Genomic DNA, 21,365 nt, shown 5'->3' with positions numbered 1-21,365 from the left:
TCTCATTTAATGGTCTTCATGGTTTTTACTTGGCTTCTCCAGCTTTTTCATATTTAATAACTGTTTCATATCTCAATCACATCTTGGAAACTATGATTAATAGGGGTAGTAGGCTCTGGAGAACATGAACCTGTTTGTCTCAGGTTTACATGAACAGCAACATGAGTAGGGTTATCTAGTAACATCTCCCTAATGCCAACTTTTATTATGTACTGATTGGTTTAGGATATCTGATCTTTATTTGAAGCAAAAATGACAATTTCCAAAGACTACTTGGATTTTTCTTGTTTGACCATGTGAAAGTAGTGTCACATGGTAACGTCTTAGGTGTTAAGATTGCATAATAATTATTAAAAGGTATTTTTTTTATTGTGGAACATTTCAAGTATATTTTCAAAAGTGAAGAGAATGGTAAAATGAACCCCTCTATGTCCACCATCCAGCTTCAGTAAAAACTCACTCATGGCCAGTATTTTTTCACCTACTCCCTCCTACCCCCAATTATTTGGAGGCACATCCCAGACATTTTATTTCATCTGTAAATTATAATAATCTCTATCATAAATAATCTTCATAGATTGTCAGTTTATTTAGCAAAACAAACATGAGCACACTAGATATCTTTGGAAGAATAATCTCTGTTGTTTCCTCTTTTAGGGGTTAGCAAGCTTGTATGAGAAATGTAATCACATAAATGCTAAGGATGACTTACCTGGTGTTTACCAAAAGCTCCTGGATCTTTATGAAAGGTAATCAATATGTGAGGAAAGGCTAGTTTCTTTAATGGCTTGAATTAGAATAAAACTGATTCAAAATTATATGGAAGTAGTCCAGACATTTACTGGGAATTGTGAATCATTTTTCTTTCAAACTGTTGTTACAGAATCTCTTGATTGTGATTGAAACACTAATCGTAAGGGGATTGACTTATTTGAGAACTTTGATATTATTTTTAGTCAATATAATAGAAGATAATATTTCTTAAACCTTTTCTTTTTTATGAGATGCTCATTTTATAAAATTTTACTGTAGTGTGATAGAGGATATGTTCTAATTTAAAATAGTGCCTAACATTATTTTGGGGATATTTTAATTTTTGTGTCTTAAGTCCTCAGTTGTATTCATTAATCAGATTCAAAATCCTTTTCTTCTATTCTAAGTGTTGACAAACAGAAGTGGTGTGATGTCTGTAAGAAACTTGTGGATCTGTATTACCAAGAAAAGAAACACGTAGAGGTTGGTTAATGATTTGCTGGGGTAGTAGATTTCTTTTAATAAAACCATTATTAAAAGAAAGCTTTCCTTTAGCTTAAGGAAAAATTTAGAAAATTAATTGTAGTGTGGTATCAAAACAAATCACAGTGCTTTGAAAACTGTAACTTGGAATTCAAATTTCAGGTGTCATTATTTCCAGACTTTTTTGAAACTGGGCAGGGATAAATAAAATAAGTAAAAATATCATCTGTAGAATTTATTGTCCTGTTTGTGGTGTGCGACTCCTGATGCTGTAGGTTATGAAGATTGGGGCATGTAGTCATTATCCCTGTATGTACTCTGGTATCTCAGTCATACTTGTAATATAAGCACTATGTGGACGTGCCCAATCATCTTATTTTTTATGGAATTCATAATAGATGGAGTTCTGTGCTTTTGCTATTTTTGTGTATTAGCAGATAAAAATATTTTTACTTATAGATTTAAAATTTTTTAATAGCACTTTAGTATTTTAGATAAAGTAACCATTTTAAATCTCCCTGATAGGTGGCCCGAACATGGCACAAATTGATAAAGACACGGCAGGAAGGAGGTGCGGAAAACCAAGAACTTCATCAGCTATGGAAGAAATTGACCCAGTTGCTGGCTGAGAGTACTGAGCATCAGAATAATGAGACCCAACAATTGGTACTAGCCATTTATTCCCCACAATTTGTGTCATGAAAGTTGATCATTTAGTTGAATTTAGAAAATGGAAACATAACAATATGATATAGAAAAGTACTGTACGTCAGACTAGATATTTTATAAATGTTCAGTTTTAAATTCATAGAAGCTCTTCCTGATAAAATCAGAACTACAGGCCTACAGTTTCATACTAAGTCTGGACAGAGTGGAAATAATATTCAGGGTATCAGAATTTTACTTCCTTGTATTCATAAGAATTCACAATAAATCAGTTACTTAATCACTGTATAAAAAGATACTATGAAATTGGCTTTTGCAAAACTGCTATAATTTCTAAACAGTTGTACCTTAAAGGTGTGTTTCTTTATATTTATGAACTAAGAGTACTAAATTACTTTCAGATTTAACAGTTCAACTAGAGTATTTTATTTACTTATTTATTTAACTTTTTGTTGGAGCATAGTTGATTTACAGTGTTGTGTTAATTTCAGGTGTACAGCCAAGTGAGTCAGTTATACATATTATATATATATAGCCACTCTTTTTTAGATTCTTTTCCCGTATAGTTCATTACAGAGTATTGAATAGAGTTCCCTGTGCTTTACAGTAGGTCCTTATTAGTTATCTGTTTTATATATAGTAGTGTGTATATGTCAATCCCAATCTCCCAATGTATCTCTCCCCTGCCCTTTCCCCCCTGGTAACCATAAATTTGTGACATACATCTGTGACTCTATTTCTGTTCTGTAAACAAGTTCATTTGTACCATTTTTTAAAATTCCACATGTAAATGATATCATATGATATTTGTCTTTCTCTGTCTGACTTACTTCACTCAGTTTGACGGTCTCTGGGTCCATCCATGTTGCTGCAAATGGCATTGTTTCATTCTTTTTTTATGGCTGAGTAATGTTCCATTGTGTATATATATATATATATGTACACTACATCTTCTTTAGCCATTCCTCTGTTGATGGACATTTAGGTTGCTTCCATGTCTTGGCTATTGTAAATAGTGCTGCAATGAACATTGGGGTACATGTATCTTTTCAAGTTGTGGTTTTCTCTGAGTATATGCCCAGGAGTGGGATTGCTGGGTGATATGGTAGTTTTATTTTTAGTTTTTAAGGAACCTCCATACTATTCTCCATAGTGGCTGCACCAATTTACATTCCCACCAACAGTGCAAGAGGGTTCCCTTTTCTCCACACCTTCTCCAGCATTTATTGTTTGTAGATTTTTTGATGATGGCCATTATGATCCGTGTGAGGCGATACCTCATTGTAGTTTTGATTTGCATTTCTCTAATAATTAGTGGTGTTTAGCATCTTTTCATGTGGTTTTTGGCCATCTGTATGTCTTCTTTGGAGAAATTTCTATTTAGGGCTTCTGCCCATTTTTGGTTTGGGTTGTTTGTTTTTTTGATATCGAGCTGTATGAGCTGTTTGTATATTTTGGAGCTTAATCCCTTGTTGGTTGTAGAGTATTTTATTTAGAGTATTTATATTTCGTATTTAGAGTACTTATACCTAGAAATATTTCTTTTTTTTTTTTTTTTGTGGTACGCGGGCCTCTCACTGTCACGGCCTCTCCCATTGCGGAGCACAGGCTGCGGACGCGCAGGCCCAGCGTCCATGGCCCACGGGCCCACCCGCCCCGTGGCATGCGGGATCCTCCCGGACCGGGGCACGAACCCGCGTTCCCTGCACCGGCAGGCGGACTCCCAACCACTGCGCCACCAGGAAAGCCTGAAATATTCTTTTTTAATGTACACATTTTCAAGTAATTGAAAAGACTTTTTAAAAGACTTAAAAAAACCTATTGGTTTTGAACCATAATTGGAAAATATTTTCATCATTCTATTTTTTATATTTGTAAGTTTAAAAGTAAACTTAATTTCATATTATAGTAAATAAACACTCAATGTACACTTGCTAAATTTAATAGAATTTTTAAATGTGAACAATTATAGACTCCATATAGGATTCGAAGCTCATTTCTTTATACGTTTGTTCATTTGTTCACTCATTAATTTGTTCCTTTAATTAGAAAATATTTATGGAGAACTTATTACTATATGTCAGGCATGTCCTAAGTGGTAGGAATAAAAACATGAGAATAAGATTTGCATTTGTTTTTGTATTGGTTTATCTGTGTATAGATTCAGTTGTGGAAAAAAATTGAACGTTGACAAAATTAGGTGATTTATTAACTTCTTTTAAACCATGTCTTCATATTATGACTTATTTCCTTAAAACAGTATCAGTTACCAGGATATCAAACACATGTCAAAATAAGTAAAAATATTTTGAATTATCTACACTATACTCCTCCATGAAAGAGAACTAATTATACTTATCATTTTAAGAATTGATTTCTAATTGTTAAATAGGATAAAAGGATTTTTTTGGGGGGAGGGTTATTTTCACCTTGAATGCTAGTGATACTCTGCCTTATTTAAGTCTGTTCAGAAAAAAATGTATCACATATTTACCACGTGGATTAATTTCATTACTATTTTTTTTAAACGTGTTATGCTAGACTGTTCATTAGGCTTCTTCTTTTTTTTTTCTTTATTTGCAAGATCATTAAACTTTATTAGCACAGTAAAATTTTACTTATTTATACAGACTTTATACCATACCTTAAAATGAAAATTTGAGGTGGTGAACTGTATTATGAATTTTTATTATAAAGTCATGGAACTTCATTTTGAAAAATGTAGAACTTACGTAACCAAATGAATGGTATTCTTTATTTTTATTATATATTTTTAAAAAATATTTATTTTTGGCTGCATTGGGTCTTCGTTGCTGTGTGCGGGCTTTCTCTAGTTGCGGTGAGCGGGGTCTACTCTTTGTTGCGGTGCATGGGCTTCTCATTGCGGTGGCTTCTCTTGTTACAGAGCACGGGCTCTAGGCATGTGGGCTTCAGTAGTTGTGGCTCGCAGGCTCTAGAGTGCAGGCTCAGTAGTTGTGGCTTACAGGCTCTAGAGTGCAGGCTCAGTAGTTGTGGCGCACGGACTTAGTTGCTCCGTGGCATGTGGGATCTTCCTGGACCAGGGCTTGAACCCCCCGTGTCCCCTGCATTGGCAGGCGGATTCTTAACCTCTGCGCCACCAGGGAAGTCCCATGAATGGTATTTTTTAAAGTGCTTGCCTTGGATTCTGGTATTGCTGTCCTTGCTGAGAAAATATTTAGGAGGCTTCTTTTGGAATTTTCTTCAAAGTCAGTTAATAATACTATGTAAGAAGAATGATTTCATGATAGTTCAGTCATATCTCTGTTTTTTTACCAAAAGTATAACTTAATAAAAATTTTTTTTTTGAGGTTGAAGATTTGCTATCCTGAAGATGTTCCAAAGACTGTGCTGGTGATTTCAGAAGAGATGTTTTAAAAGTGATCTGAGCAGTAACAGCTACACTAACATATGAGACTGTACCTCTCAACTAGTTAGTAGGGAGCAGCAAGCACTTACAAGAATGTTTTGTTAAATTAATGTCGCTAATTTATAGTTATCCCTTATTAGTTCAGTGCAGTCTGCTGGCCAATTGGAGTTAGATGTATTCCAAACTTAATTGTACATTTTTTTCCTCATTGAAATTGTAGGGCCAGACAATAAAACACATTTGCAGTTACTAGTTAAGGGTATGGTTTGTATAAGTAAGTCTTTTGTGTTCAACTATTTATTGTATTTGTCATTTAAGTGTGCCACAGATAATAGCTTTTTGTGTCTTTGTTTCAGCTATTAACTGCTTTTGAGAATGCACTGGACTTATCAGATAAGATTCCTAGTGAAGATCACCAGGTGCTTTATAGACATTTCATTCAATGTTTATCCAAAGTAAGTTGATTTTTAAAATCTCTAACGTGACTTTCTATTCTAATTAGGAAAGTGCTCACAAGTATATTTTTCTGCTACTCACTTTATTTTACTTTTATATTTTCAAGTTTCCTCATGAGACTGCTAGGTTGAAGAAGGCTTGTGAAGGAATGATAAACATCTATCCTACTGTACAGTATCCATTAGAAGTGCTTTGTTTGCATTTAATTGAAACAGGTAATTTATTCTTTGTTATATTGTGTGTCCCAGAGGTGTGAGAGTGATGTTGCTATGAATCAAAAATTGTTTTAGTGCCCGTTGTGTGTAAGGCATTGTTTCAGTATTTCTGGACATGAGAGGAAGTACAATATGTATTCTTTGTGCACATGAAAAGGCTAAGAAATACAGGAAGGTATAGTGACAGACGAATTATGAGCTACTGAGTTTATTGTTGATCAGTGAAGTATTTTTGAAGGTAAGAATTGAAGAAGGTCTTGAATTTTCCACAGAAATTAGATGAACAGGAGAAGGTGAAAGATACGCCACATGGCATGAGCAGAGGAATGGGACTAGGTGTGGTTTGGGGGAATAGTAAAATAGTTCTATTTGCTGTAGTAGAAAGAATAACTAAGATATATTTTGATTAAGTAAGTTAGACTGTATTACACAGGGATATGAATGTCATGCAAAAGATTTTGTGAAAGATTAACATTCTCAGTGTTGATGTTATGTGGTATGTCAATGTCACAACGACATTGTTACAAATACTATAGTATGATAAAGTAATGAAGTTTGTGAATGATCTACTTTTTTAATTAAACAGAGCAGATTCAAGTCAGAGAGTGTGTCTTAGTGTATGCTTCATGCTGTTGCTTCTTTGTGTACTTTTGTTGGGGGAAGAGAGAGAAGTGATGGCAGCTAGCCTTCTGGGAGTTGCCAAAACTTGTAGCTGTGGATATCTTGTGCTTGTCAGTTTACAGGATGTTGACCATATTGGTTTCCACAACAGCTGCTGTCTGTTTTGCCAGTGTCTGTGCTGAATAGGTGTTTTAAAAAGAATTTGAATATCATTCCTGTCCATTCCTGTATTCACCCGATAGGAATATAATTCATAGAAGTCAGTCATTGGAATGGAAATAACAGTACCAGCACCAGTGTGGTAGTGATTGTAAATTATTGCAGAGCTTTCCTAATCCATTTAAGTTTTTTCACTTTGTTGCTAAATGAGTATAGACATGAGAATGCTTTGTATGTTAATGACCATCGCATGTTTCATAATTGAAAAATGGTTGAAAACTACTGCTTGAGATAAATGAGGGAAAATTCCTGTTACAAAAGTCTCATTGCACTTATCTTGGCTCTCCCCACTCTAAGTTTCCCTTGTAAGTCCAACTTGTACTTTTTTTCCCCCTGGTGTCTGAATTAAACTCCAGAACTCTTCAGTTTTGGATTTTTTTATGGTGAGAAGTAAGCAGACCCCCTTTTCCTTACTTTAACTGAGTCAAAGATACATGTGCAAGAGCAGTTTTCACTAACATGAGAAAAGAAAACATTAAAAAGTGTTGTAGTGAGTAGATTTATGAAGTATAAAATCTTAAACTAATATGGTGTGCAGGATAGATTGTACAGAAGATAGACTAGATTGGGTAGAATAAGTGATGCTAGGAATGAATGAACTATAGGAATGAATGAACTGGGAATATGATAGCAGCAATTGAAAGTAACAGGTGAATGCAAAAATGGAAGAGATTTCTTAGAGGTGAAGGGAGGGAGAAATCAATTTTAACTTTCAACTCTCCTGAAAAGTTGCACTAATATGGAATGATGGTTTGTACGAAAGGTAAGTTGTTGAGAGGAGCTGTTAATGGGTATTCAGAGGGAAATGTTCATCAGGGTTTGCCCGTGAGAGATCAACAAGGTTTAGAAGCCGTTTGCGTGTACATGAAAGTGAACGGAGTGGATGACTTCAGAGGATGCCTGAAGGGCGGAAAGGTGAAAACTGTACCTTGGGCAGTGTTGGCTGCCTCGAAGGGAAAGGGAGGAAGAGGGGGAAGAGGGGATGGAGGACAGAGAAGCGAAGAGGGTCAGAGAGGAAGGTGGGGGAGCCGATGCAAAGCAACACGGAAGGTAAGGAAAGAGCATTTCAGAAAGGAGGTCTGTCTTGAGAGATTGAGCAACTAATTTTATGATTAGGAGGCCTTTAGTAGGGCTGTCTTTTTTTTTTTTTTTTTTTTTTTTCTTTTTTTGCGGTACGCGGGCCTCTCACTGTTGTGGCCTATCCCGTTGCGCGGAGCACAGGCTCCGGACGCGCAGGCTCAGTGACCATGGCTCATGGGCCCAGCCGCTCTGCGGCATGTGGGGATCTTCCCGGACCAGTGCAGGAACCTGTGTCCCCTGCATCGGCAGGCGGACTCTCAACCACCACGCCACCAGGGAAGCCCAGGGCTGTCTTTTTTAATCAAAGTGATTGAATTGGAACTTAGAATACAGCAATGGGAAAAGAGTAGGAAGAAATGGTTAGCAGGTATAAAAAGAAGCAATCCAGGGACGGACTGACTTCATTTAAGGGAGAAGAGGAGGAAGTGTGAGAGTGGGATAGTAGGCTTTTAGAGGAGAAAGAGAATTGCAGTAACTCTTCTGGCAGGAGAGTTTCAAGAAGAAAGTGCTAGTTAATGTTATGGACGTTGCCTTGAGGTCAAGGAGGAAGAGGCATGTTAAGAGACTTTCAGTACAGGAAGCATGCTTATGATTTTTTTTTTAATTAATTAATTTATTTTTGGCTGTGTTGGGTCTTCGTTGCTGTGCGCGGGCTTTCTCTAGTTGCAGCGAGCGAGGGCTACTCTTTGTTGTGGTGCGCGGGCTTCTCATTGCGGTGGCTTCTCTTGTTGCAGAGCACGGGCTCTAGGTGCGCGGGCTTCAGTAGTTGTGGCTCGCAGGCTCTAGAGCACAGTCTCAGTAGTTGTGGTGCACGGCCTTAGTTGCTCCGCGGCGTGTGGGATCTTCCCAGACCAGGGCTTGAACCCGTGTCCCCTGCATTGGCAGGCGGGTTCTTAACCACTGCGTCACCAGGGAAGACTTCTGTGATTTTTTTTGTGTGTGTTTTTTTGTTTGTTTGTTTTCCTCTAATAGGAAGCATAGTTCTAAGTCACCCAGTTTCTTCAACTTTTAGCATGAAACCCAGTGTGTTCCCAAGATAAGTGGACTGATTTTCTTTATTGTGTGGCCTCTGGTACTCATCCCTCCACCCCTTTTTCTGCTATTGCGAAATTCATGGCTGTTCACCCTTTTCTCTCTGTTCCTGTTCAGCTATTCATGGTTTGTGCCATTCCCTCATTCTTGACGTGCTTACATGCTAATTGGCACAAGAAGATACACTGATGTTTCTTTCTGAGGACTGATCAAATGTTTTCTTAATAGGCACATATAAGCCTATAATGTAGATTTGTTGAGTAAATATGCCCTAGTATATCAAAAAGCCTACAAAATTATAGAAGCAATAAGCTCAACAAATAGTCTGCAGAGTTTTGCCCATAAATTCAGTACTTGACAAAATGTTTTAGTAAAGAGATAGCAAAGGGATTTTCGGATTGATTAGAGAGAGTGTTGATTTTTGTGGAAAAAAAAAAAAAACATTCTCAAAGAGGGTTTGGGGATGGGTATTTTGCAGAATTACAAATGTCCTGGCAAAGGGGAGTGAGTAGGTGGATATTTACATGTATGGTACTCCAAGGAAGACTTCTTTCCCTGCTGAAATGTTGGTTGTAAGGATTTGTGGAATGGGGCAGTTCAGGCTTAGGTACATTCTGAGGTGAAGCATTATTTTGGGGTGGAAGTTTAATAGTTAATGTAGGAGAGTAGGAAGCTGTGCTTAATGATTTCTTTTTTTCCTTCTTTTCATTGCTCCTTTAAGCCAAACTTTCTATGTATTAAGAACTTCTGAAAATCTGTGAGGTCTCTTAAAGGCTGATCTATCCTCCCCCAGAGTACTTTAGTGCCTGCAGAATTTGCTGCCTCACAGCAGTTAATCACTGGGTTCTTTTCCACTGGGGACAAATATATTTCATTCTCTTTTGTCCTCCTTTGCATGTTGAGGCTTGAAGACTCATTTGCAAAATGACTCAGTTTATAAAGCTTCACATAACAAGTAGTGAATAGCTTTCACAGTTGTCATCTGATGAAATGTTATTTCATGCTAAATGACCTTTTTGATTTATTTTGTTTTGCTTTATTGCTGAATTGCAGGAGGATAAGAAAGCTTGTTTCTTCAAATCCAAACAGAAAAGAGTTTAAGATTTTCTGTTCCAGAAATACTAGAAAATCCAGGTGGAAATAAAAAAATGAGTACATGTTGTTTTTCTCCCTCCAAGCTAGGTTAATTTAAAAGAAAAATTCTACAGCACTGTTGGATTTCTTTGGGATGTCAGAAATAAATTTAAAAAACCTCTTGCCTTTTTTTGTGATAAACTTTAGGAAACAGAATTCTTATAGGTATTACTGAGCATCTACTCTGAACCTTTTCAGAACATCGTTTATCAGCTCCAAGTCTACCTTGCCTTATTGACAAATAAAAATAATATTGACAAACTGTTCTAAAGTCACTAAATCTGGAATCTTAGACTCTTTTAAATGTTAAAAAGAGCAGATAAGTTAAATAAACAATTTTCTATTCAAAAACAATGAAGTCTATTTCCTTTCTGGTTTTATCCTCCACATTTATTTAGGTAGTATTTTCAACAAGAATTAGTATGGAGAAGTGGATTGAGAGTTGAAGCTAGAATATTCCTGTCTCTTTACACAGGATCACTAGTGTTGTTATTACTGTTGATGGTTTTTGTGAACACTGTAGAGAAACCCTCTAAGTGCCACTTGGTCTTATGTAGAGAGTATGTTATCCAGGACTAGACGTGAATATAGTCTCCCCGAATCTCTTTTTCCTTTTATAATTGTGCTCCCAGATGTTAGCAAAGGGGAATATGTTAGGAAAATATACCTTGTTTAAAAGATTTTTGTGTTAGTCCTAGACCTTTTGGAAACTATTTTCATCTGCCTATTCACACTTTGCTCACCTGTGTGCAGTTTTTAGTTACCCTAAATATGGATGATTTTTTAGAAAAGATGCATGATTGGCTTTTCTTCTTTTCATCCCAGGTGTGTTTTCTGTAATAAGGGCAGTTTTTATAGCCAAGATAGACTATCATGAATTGTGTTTCTGTGGAGTAAGAGAGAGTTTTGACTCAGTTGGATAGAAATCGAAGGTAAAATTTTAGTAGCCATTTTATTTTCTTTTTTAGAATGGTGAATGTTTTTAATTTTCCATAGTAATTCTCAGCCTTTACCTATTAATAGACTAAGCCTTTTGGGACATCAATTCATAACGGTATTTTTAAAGGATCATTACAATATTTAATGAATGGCTACATGTACAAGATACTATACTAGTCCCTACCCTTCAGAAATTACTGTTTAGCTACAGAGGCAACAAAGGTAGGGTATATATGCTATAAAGCTAGTAATACAGTTGGTATATGGTATTGGTAAATACTGTAGACTGGTGATTCTTAAAGTATGATCTCTGGACCAGTAGCATCAGTATCACCTGACAACTTGTTAGAAATGCAAATTCTCAGGTCTAATATCAGACCTACTGAATCAGAAATTTGAGAGTAGCGTTCAGCATTTTTTGTTTTAACAAGTCCTCGAGGTTATTTTGATATCTAGTTTAGACAATACCGCTGGATATAAAAGGGGTGGGGGAAGCCCCCAGTGGTTTGCTTTTGGAGGATAATAGGGTGTATGGAACTAGGCATGTCTATTCTTGGAATTCATATATACGGAAGCGATAGTGAGAACATATTGATGGAAGGGAAATTCTTGTCTAGAAGCAGGCTTGTGTCTTTTTTACTGGCTTATTAACCGAGATAGTATTTCTTCCAGTTTATTCTCATATTTCACCAAACAGTATTGAAGTTTTAATTCTTTAGCCTTTATGAATTCTTTGAATTTTTGGTGCTAACTTGGACTTCTAAATTAATATATAAAATATTACTTAGGGATTATATACATTGTTGTATATCTGGTTTTAAATATTTTGAAATATATAAGCTAAATGGTATCATGCAAAGAATTCACCTTTGACATCTGTTACTGAAACAGTGGTTCCATATGTGGTTTGGGGCTGTTTTATAGAGATATTAAAGCATCAGGTCTCTTTTTCAGATAAATTATTTTTATTTGTTCCACTTATTTATTGCTTCAAGTTGTAAATTACTGTCTCAATTACTTTTTAAGAATTTCCGTATGTGATTAAACAACTTATTAAAGTGGTGAATGGTAGTCCCAGTTTATTCTCAAAACAGAAATCATATTTTCCACCTGTTTTTGTGCTTTTCTGGGAACAGGAATTCTGAGAATGATTGAGGTTGGAGAAAATGGAAATACAATATAACAGAACCTACAGTGTTTTCTAAACTAATTTTTTTTACCAAAATAAACTCAAAATGTAGGCATTGGATGACTACTACATAAGCCTAACTGTTAACTTATATAGGAAAGGAAAGTTTTGAATGTAAACTTAAGAAGAATGTGACTAAGTCTTTGTTCAGTATCCTGCTGAGTAGGCTGTCTTTTGATTCTGGGCTGCTGGAAGAGTCCACTGCATCTGGCATCTTGGCTGCCGCATCTCTAGCAGCACGTTGTTGTCCAGGGAGAGAGGTTGGCAAAGATACTGTCCTTTGACAGGGATTCCTTCATCTAACAACCAGAGTTCTTATTGCTGAATAGCAAAGGGAGACCCGGTGGCACGCAGAGCGCTGAGTCTTAGCCTTGTGGCAAGTAGCAGTAGGTTTCTTGCTTGAAACCCTTGAGTACGACAGCAAGTTCGGTTTACCCATACTGCTGTGTGTAAAGTGGTTTCTACTTCTGGTATTTAAGAAGAAGGAGGAACATCATTTTCTTTATGAGATGTTAATATTTTCTACATTTGTTGGTCTATTTAAGTTTCAAATTCCTGGAATCAAGATATGGAAGTGTATGCATAAGACAGCTCTTGGGATTTAAGTGTACAGGTGTTGGCACATATTGTTATATGTATGCTAATAAATTTTTCTTTTAATTCCAGGAAGCCTTACTGATGAGGGAGAACAGTACTGTTGTAGATTAGTGGAAATGGATTCAAAAAGTGGTCCAGGTCTCATTGGTTTAGGCATTAAAGCATTACAAGACAAAAAGTACGAAGGTGCTGTTAGGAACTTAACAGAAGGTGAGTGTTCAGTGTGCAACGTATAACATGAGGTATAGTTGTTAGCAGGCGTTTATCTTTGGGCCTTTCTTTAAGGAATATATATATTTAGGATAGAAGCAAAAAAATGTACTTACATACTCTGGAGTCTGCTTAAGTTTGAATTCCAACTCTGCCACTCACTAATTTCAAGACCTTACGAAAGTTAATTAAACTCTTTGTGTCTCAGTGTTTTCGTTTGTAAAATAAGGATACTATCTCCATGTAAAATAAGGATGCTATCTCCATGCTTAGGAGGCTTTAATTTAGTCTTATCAGGTATGACAATTCTGGATGAACTCTCTTTCATATTGAGGTCTGAATGACAAATACAAGCCTGGCAGCGGGAGGAGCATTTTAGGCCAAGAGTTGAAATAGCCTGAGGTGAGAGAAAAGCTAGTGTTCAGGAAACTCCTGATCGTTCAGCAAGATTTGAAAATAAAGTATGGGAGCAGGAGGGGACAAGAATTGAGGCTGGAAAGGGGCCTTGCAAACCTTGTTAAGAGGTTTGCATGTTATCCAAAGGGCAGCTGGGAACCAGCGCAGTCTTAAGTAGGGGAATTTCATAATCCCATTTGTATTTTTAGAAATATTCTGGCCACAGTATAGAGAATGAATTGGTGTAGATGGCAAGCACTTGCATTGATCTGGGATAGATAATGGAGCTCTGAACTGAAGTGGTGGGCCGTGGAATCAATGTGACTTTGTGACTGATTAGATATGGACTACAAGGGAGCGGGGAGGAGTCTGATCTGGGGAGTGGATTGTGGTGCCATTCATCTCAGTCGTAATGGAAACCTTGGATTTTGTGATTACTCTTATCCTTTTAGGATTAAAGGAAAGCCCTCTCTGCACAGCTGGATGGTATCATCTGGCAGAAGCCCAAGTCAGAATGCATAAACCTAAGGAAGCTGTTCTTTCATGCAATCAAGGTATTCTTGACATCTTCCAGGGCGGCCAATGCTGTTTCTTTTCATCTTAAAGGAGAATGATAATGGTGCTTTATTTTGTATTTTAAGTTACCAACTAATTTAAATTTCATTGAGGAGGTTAAAAAAAAAAACACACCAAGTCTGTGTGCATGTCTACTACTATATTTTTAAACCAACAGTGAGTATTTATCACAGGTTTCCTACACTTGGAATTTTGACAAAGTCAGTTTAAGCTTGTGTGGTGATGCTCTGTCTTTGTAACAGGGAAGCTTCTTGTGTGACCGACCTTCACTCTAACGTAGATTCTTGATTCCTTCAATGTAGGTAATGGACAAGGAGAGGTATCTTAGAGCCTATCTGCATGTGCTCATGTAGGTCAGGTGTGGGGTAAGAAATCAGAGAAATGATGCACTGCTCTTGGCCTGGCTGGTGACTTTGCCTCTGCAGTTGGGAAACAGTTTACCTTGGTTCATCCTAATTCAGCTTCTTTTCCCTTCCATTATCCTTAATGTGCTATTTTTGTGACAGATGCTTTGGATAAGGGTTAACCTCTATTATGTAGCAGATATAGACAGCCATTGTTGTGTTTCAGGATGTTCAGTTTTATTATATGTTACGTAAAGATGGAGGTTTTAAATTTAGATCTATTCTGTTTCAAATTCAGATATTTTCATAAAAAGTTCAGGGAAGAATTTATATTTAGCTTTGAATTATTCTTCATGTATATTGTTTTGACAGTTTATTCTTACTATATCTACAATTTGTTATATGTTACCCTTAAAAAGAAAAAAAAAAGTGAAGTGATATGATTGTCTTCATTCAGATGTCCTTAATTTTGTCAGCTCTGAAGAACATAGATAATCTTGGTGTGTCTGGTGGCAATCTTCATCAGAAGAATCTTTGTCTTCATTTGAAAGCAGAGGCTTTGATTAAACTCTCAGATTATGAATCTTCAGAGGAAGCAATTCGTACTCTTGATCAGGTAGTCTCATCATTGCATTTTTCCCTTCACCTTATTTAGTTTTCGGTCAACCAGGCATCAACCACTCTCTGCTTACCACAAATATTTACTTACAAAAATTTTGTGTTAGAGGTTTGAATTCACCACCTCTGCACTTTTTGGAAACTCCTAAAGTTATTTGTTTGCCTCTTGCTTAAGTACTTACAATGTTCTTCATATAATGCAATTTCTTTCTTTAGTTCTTGCTCTTATTCTCCTTTTCTCTTTTTGCCCTGTTGGGTTATCAATACTTGATTATTATTAATTTGGTATTCTAAATTTTTCTCTCCAGAAAATATTTCATAGATTATTGACAAGAATTATTAAGGACACTTGTAGCTTCATGGTAGAGAATGTTGCTTGTTTTATTCAACTTAAAAAACACTCTGAGAAAGATTGATATTTAAGAAGGAAACTGATTTCTTACTGTTTTTGATTCAAGCAGTTTGAAATTCCCTAGCAAAAACTAGTAAATTATGAATTATAACAACATGGGGCCTTTAACAATATAAAGATATTTTTCAGATAAAGGCTATTTTTGGTATAAAATTAAAATTATATCACTCAGCATATTGCAGAGTTCTGAATTTTTATAAAAAATCATTGTTTTTTATGTTTCAAAAGGCTTTGCATTTCATAGTTTTTCTTTAAAATTAGAACAGTTGTCAGGATCCTTCAAGAACAGATATCTTATTTTCTTGTTTTCTCTCAATACTTGCCTTCCACCAATAGTGTGTTTTGGGTGAATGCTTTGGAGAGGTCTTTCCATACTCTTTTTTTTTTACAAAAAACAAAAACCAAATGAAAAGTGCCTTGAAGAACTGGTAGAATCCAAGTCTGAGACAGAAAATGTACAAGATGAGCCCAGGACACCTTATAATGCTAGAAACCAATGAAACCATAAAAGGCTATTAGAATTATGTCAGAAGTGCTCAGGAACTAGCATGAATTGATTTTTACTGGCTAAAGAGGGGATGGTTTGAGCAGTAGTAACTGCAGTAGATTAAACCACATCATTTAAGTTTAAATCCATGTGTTAATGATGATACCAAAAAAAAATCAACAAATCATCCTCAGTAAAGTGAATCTTTGAAGGATGCTAAGGAACCAATTGGAAAAAATCGAGGTATTTATCCTATGTTTCCTTTATGAACTGTTCCTCAGAATGATCAAATAGATAGAGGAGGGGAAATTTCTCTTTGTTGAAGTATGCCATCGAATAAGGAAAGAAGGAATGATAGAATTAGGAAATCACCATTTTGCAGTCCATAATGAATTAATAGATCTAGGCATTGAGGATCAATGGCTGCTTAACTTCACAAGAAAAAAAGACAACTAGACATAACCAGGTGCAAGTACACATGAGGTATTCTTGCCAGAACATCAACCCTGAATCAGATCAAAGGTCTAGACCTACTAATTTATAGAAGATACATGGGACCAGGGAACATGTCAATACCATGACAATACAATCATCAAGAGCCAGACTCTGAGAAACTGTGAAAGTGGCCCATATTTTTCAACAGTTAAATTTTAAGGGAGAAAAAAAGGGATGGAAGGGAACCCTATAGATTAAAAGAGACTTAAGAGACATATCAGCCAGTTGAAATGTATGTATCTTATTTGGATTTTGATTAAAACAAATTCTTTAAATATTTTATGAGACAACTGATAAATTTGAACACTGGTTAATTATTTGATGATGTTAAGGATGTATTGTTGGTTTTGTTTATGTGTTTATAATGGTAGTATGATTATGTTATTAAAAATAAACATATTTTTTAGATACAGATACTAAACTATCAGATGAAAAGCTATAATTTCTGGGGTAATCTAAGCAGGAGTGTGGTGAAATGGGTGGAGGTATAGATGAGAAAAGATTGGCTTTGAGCTAATAATTTTGAAACTAGATGATAAGTACATGTGGGTTCATTATGCTGTTCTCTAATTTTTTAATGTATTTGAAATTTTCTTTAATAAGATTGCAAAGAATGAAAGTGTTAATAGTGATAGAAATCAAGACCTCTAAGTCTTTATACCATGGTCATTCTTTAGTTAAAGCAAAACATTGCTGCATTGTGTTGTAGGAGATTTATAGCAATTCTTTACAATTATTTTCTAGGTTTCTGATGCAAATAATATCCCAGGACTTTTGGTTCTCAAAGGCTTGGCCTATCTGAACAAAGGCTCATTAGATGAAGCTTCAAAGGTTGGTGTTTTCATTTAAACTGAGGGGTTTTTTTTTAAGTTAAAAGTTATTTTTATCTGGATATGGAATTGATAGATATATACTTTATAGATTATGGAAGACCTTCTCTCTTCTTACCCTGACCTAGCTGAAGCTCATGCACTGGAGGCTTTGATTCATTTTACCAAAAAGGAATATCTACAAGCAGAAAAATGGTAAGGATGTATTTAGATTGCTCATAAACCTAGTCCTATCTTAATTTAATATATCTTGAAAAATTCAAAATGAATGGGTTTGATAAAGATCTAGTTTTGCATAAATTTGATCTTTGTAAGCCTAAGTTTTTTTTTTTTTTTGCGGTACGCGGGCCTCTCACTGTTGTGGCCTCTCCCGTCGCGGAGTACAGGCTCCGGATGCGCAGGCTCAGCGGCCATGGCCCACGGGCCCAGCCGCTCCGCGGCATGTGGGATCCTCCCACACTGGGGCACGAACCCGTGTCCCCTGCATCGGCAGGCGGACTTTCAACCACTGCGCCATCAGGGGAGCCCCAAGCCTTAGTATTTTTAAGAAATGTATTTGGCATAACTATAAGAAATGTATTTGGCATAACTATAGAAAATTTCATGATGGGTTTGAAATCTCATTAGCTGATTATAATGTTCAGTAAGCACATATAATGTTTGGTTTTAAGTTTGGTTTCCTCTTCTAATCATTTTTTTTTCTCATGATCTATATCCTAAAGTAATGACTTGCTTCTAATTTACCATCCTTGAATAAGTCAAACTTTGATTGTTCCAACTAGGTGTCTCCTATTTTTTTTTTTTATCTATCTATCTATCTATCTGAATATTCCTTTCTTCCCTTTTGTGACTTAGTTTTCAGCTAGCTCTTGAGAAAGATGCTGAAGTTGCTGAATATCATTACCAACTTGGGTTAACATATTGGTCTATGGGTGAAGAAACAAGAAAAGATAAAACAAAGGCTCTTACCCATTTTCTAAAGGTAACATATGCTATTTAGTTCTTAGTTGAAATGGATTCATTATGAAATCAAATCTAATAATCACATAAGTTAGGTACTTAAAATTACCCTTTACTGATTTTTTTTTTTGTGTTTCATCTCTCACACATAAGGTTTTGTGAGAATGTTGTATGGGTTTTCAAGGAGAAAATTAAATCATAAAAATGTAAAAGTTACTAATTTAAGAAACACGTGTTATAGAAAATGAGACATCAGTACCTTTGGAAAACAATACTGTTTTTAGGTAATTTCCACTGTACTTTTATTGCCATGTGAGTCTTATATACTTCTACGTGTTTAACTTCTTATATTTTAGATGTGTAACAGCTAGAAGTTTTACATTCCTATCTTGACTCTTAGAAACAGATTGATGAAATAATAACTCTAATTTCGCATTTCTTTTAGCAGAGAAATAGTATTTTTATATTTGTTTGTTTTCTGTAACCGGTGATGGCCAGTTTTCATGTCTGCTTTAAATCTTACGTTAAAGGATGTTTTGGCATATTTTTGTATATTTATTTATTTTTTTAAATCTGTATATTTATCTTTTGTGTTTTTAAAGGGACCCATCCAAACAAACTTTAATATTCTGTTATTATCAATTTTTATTTTTCAGGCTGCCAAACTGGATACATACATGGGCAAAGTTTTCTGCTATTTAGGTCATTATTACAGGGATGTAGTAGGAGATAGAAACAGAGCCCGTGGATGTTACAGGAAAGCTTTTGAATTAGATGACACTGATGCTGAATCTGGAGCTGCAGCAGTTGACTTAAGTGTAGAGCTTGAAGAGATGGTATGTCTAATAATTTAAACACTTTTGTCTTTTTTTTAATCCTGAGTATAGAAATAGAAATATTTTTATATGTGTACTTGAAAGTTATTTTTTAATTTTTATTTGTAGATGCTATAGAAATATTTCTGCCACTGCTTATAGAGTAAATTTTCTTTTTATTGGCAGATATTAAATTACTTAATGTTGAAAGTGTGGTTCAGTATATACCAGTGTAAGTTTAAAAAATCAAAAGTGGTAAATGAAAATATATCTGTTTACTTTACATAAGTGTTCAGTATTTTTATAATATTTAATATCTCTAATACTAGTCTTTTCTTCTTATTAGGAAACTGCCTTAGCTATCCTAACAACAGTCACTCAAAAGGCAAGTGCTGGAGCGGCAAAATGGGCCTGGCTTAGGCGAGGACTATACTATTTAAAAGCTGGTCAACATTCTCAAGCAGTGGCTGAGTAAGGCACCTTTCTATATTTAACATCTGATAGACAACCTAATGGTTCCTTAAATTAAACTCCATTTATATCCAAAATGAACTTATAAGTTGCCTCATACCAGGTTGTATTTCAAGGGAAGAAATAGCAAAATTTATTTATGGTTCATTGGTTCTTACTATCTGCACGGCACTGGAATTACAAAATTGCATTAACTGATGTCCTTGTGTTAAGGAGAGAGCCGTCCAGGGAAGTGAAGTCTTAATAGTATCATGTATATAGCAGGTTCTCAATAGAAATTTAAGGAATGATAAAAAACCAAGGTTAATATCTTTGTTGTTCTCCCACTGACAAGCATTGTTTTGGGGAAGGGGAGACACTGGCAGCTTGAAGGGCATATGGAGCAGCTCATTTTTAATAGTTTGGTTTGAACCATGTAAAGAAAATATGTTTGAGTCAAAGTTGTTCTGATTTATGTTAATACCTAGAATACAGGCATTTAAAATTTTTTCATGGCTTTGGAATCTGATCAGAAATTTAAAGCATGCCTGTTGTTCCTATTTTTCAACTCTCATATTTTTGTTTTGGTAGGAGGCTTGGTGGGGGCTTATAGACTGTGATGAGGCATATTGAGATATATACCTATTCTGGTAGGATAGGAAACTGGAGTTCTCCTACATAGTCCAGGGAAAGAAATTTTGGTGAGCATTTCTTCAAAAATTTATTTTGTTTTTATTCATTCTAAAATTACAATAAAATTTCTTAGTATGAAAAAACCCATGTCATAAAAGGAACAGGTATACTTGCTTTAAATAAATACGGTTTTTCACTTTTATCCATAGGAGGAACCATGGATATGTGTGATTCAGTTAAATTACTTTGTATTTTTCTTTCAGATATGGAAGTAGTTCTATTACTTTTAGTTCTCTTACTCTTTCTTGAAATTTTAGTTTACAGGCAGCATTGAGGGCAGACCCAAAGGACTTCAATTGTTGGGAGTCATTAGGAGAGGCATATTTAAGCAGAGGTGGCTATACAACAGCCTTGAAATCCTTCACAAAAGCCAGTGAGCTGAACCCCGAATCCACATACAGTGTGTTTAAGGTTGCAGCAATACAGCAAATCCTAGGCAAATATAAAGAGGCGGTAGCTCAATACCAGCTGATCATTAAAAAGAAAGAAGATTATGTGCCTGCTTTGAAAGGTAATTTCTCTTTCATAGCTCCTTTGTCTTTTGTGATACTGAAGTATAAAATCCTTGAATAAATTTCTAAATGTATCGAGTAACTTGAAAGCGACTTCTTTAGTCAACAGCAAGTGTCTGGTATGAACTGTTTATAGTATAGCTTTTTACATAGATTTGAATATAGAAAGATGAAATTTTGTTTCATAACAGTTAATAAATAGTAATATGATAGAGATTTAGCTTTTAGATAAGTAGTATGATAGCTGTGGGATCTAAAAACGGATCTCTAAAACAAGAATTTCCCTGCTCTTATATTTTGATAATTAATTCACTATATTCTCAGAATATCGTAATACCTTTTAGTTACTTTGTAAATTATAGAATCTCATTTTTAAACTTTTTGAACTTTAGAGGCAACTTGCATTGTTTTGTAATTATCTAAATTAATTTTAGTTCCTTTATAGATACTTGTTCCTTCTTAACAAATTATTTTTGGTAATTTAAAGTAAAACACCACCATCCATATTTAATTAATTTTTTAATGATTACTTCTAACCATTAAAAAAACCTGGAGCTCATTATATTTGCTTCTCTCTTTCCTTTTTAAAGAAACAGTGGGGGGTTTAATTCAGAAATAGTGTTATGTTTTAAGTGACATGTAACTTAGGCCTTGAAACCCTTTTTAAAAATTTTTTTTATAAAACTCCTTAACAGAAGGAGAACTCACATTTATTACATGTTTACTGGCCACTTTAGGAAATTGCTATTTAATTTTGATAGTATAGTTTGCTACATAGTTTTGAATATAAAGAGG

The 21,365-nt window shown here is 35.3% G+C and overlaps 1 protein-coding gene across 1 annotated transcript in view; it reads left to right on the top strand.

Annotated features, from left to right (window-relative positions):
- The window catches only part of SKIC3 (SKI3 subunit of superkiller complex), an 85,659-nt gene that overhangs the window by 12,611 nt on the left and 51,683 nt on the right, over positions 1 to 21,365 (top strand). Inside the window, exons 5-18 of the mRNA XM_082652124.1 lie at positions 658 to 749; positions 1,161 to 1,236; positions 1,762 to 1,902; positions 5,647 to 5,745; positions 5,853 to 5,961; positions 12,842 to 12,982; positions 13,831 to 13,932; positions 14,775 to 14,914; positions 17,055 to 17,141; positions 17,232 to 17,335; positions 17,996 to 18,122; positions 18,757 to 18,936; positions 19,262 to 19,386; positions 20,316 to 20,569. Coding sequence (XP_082508250.1) covers positions 658 to 749; positions 1,161 to 1,236; positions 1,762 to 1,902; positions 5,647 to 5,745; positions 5,853 to 5,961; positions 12,842 to 12,982; positions 13,831 to 13,932; positions 14,775 to 14,914; positions 17,055 to 17,141; positions 17,232 to 17,335; positions 17,996 to 18,122; positions 18,757 to 18,936; positions 19,262 to 19,386; positions 20,316 to 20,569 — 1,777 coding nt within the window. The remainder of the gene's footprint in view (positions 1 to 657; positions 750 to 1,160; positions 1,237 to 1,761; positions 1,903 to 5,646; positions 5,746 to 5,852; positions 5,962 to 12,841; positions 12,983 to 13,830; positions 13,933 to 14,774; positions 14,915 to 17,054; positions 17,142 to 17,231; positions 17,336 to 17,995; positions 18,123 to 18,756; positions 18,937 to 19,261; positions 19,387 to 20,315; positions 20,570 to 21,365) is intronic.

Source organism: Grampus griseus (genome assembly GCF_964374135.1).
Source record: "Grampus griseus genome assembly, chromosome: 3".
Taxonomy (NCBI): domain Eukaryota; kingdom Metazoa; phylum Chordata; class Mammalia; order Artiodactyla; family Delphinidae; genus Grampus; species Grampus griseus.
This window is presented reverse-complemented; position numbering and strand designations above follow the sequence as displayed.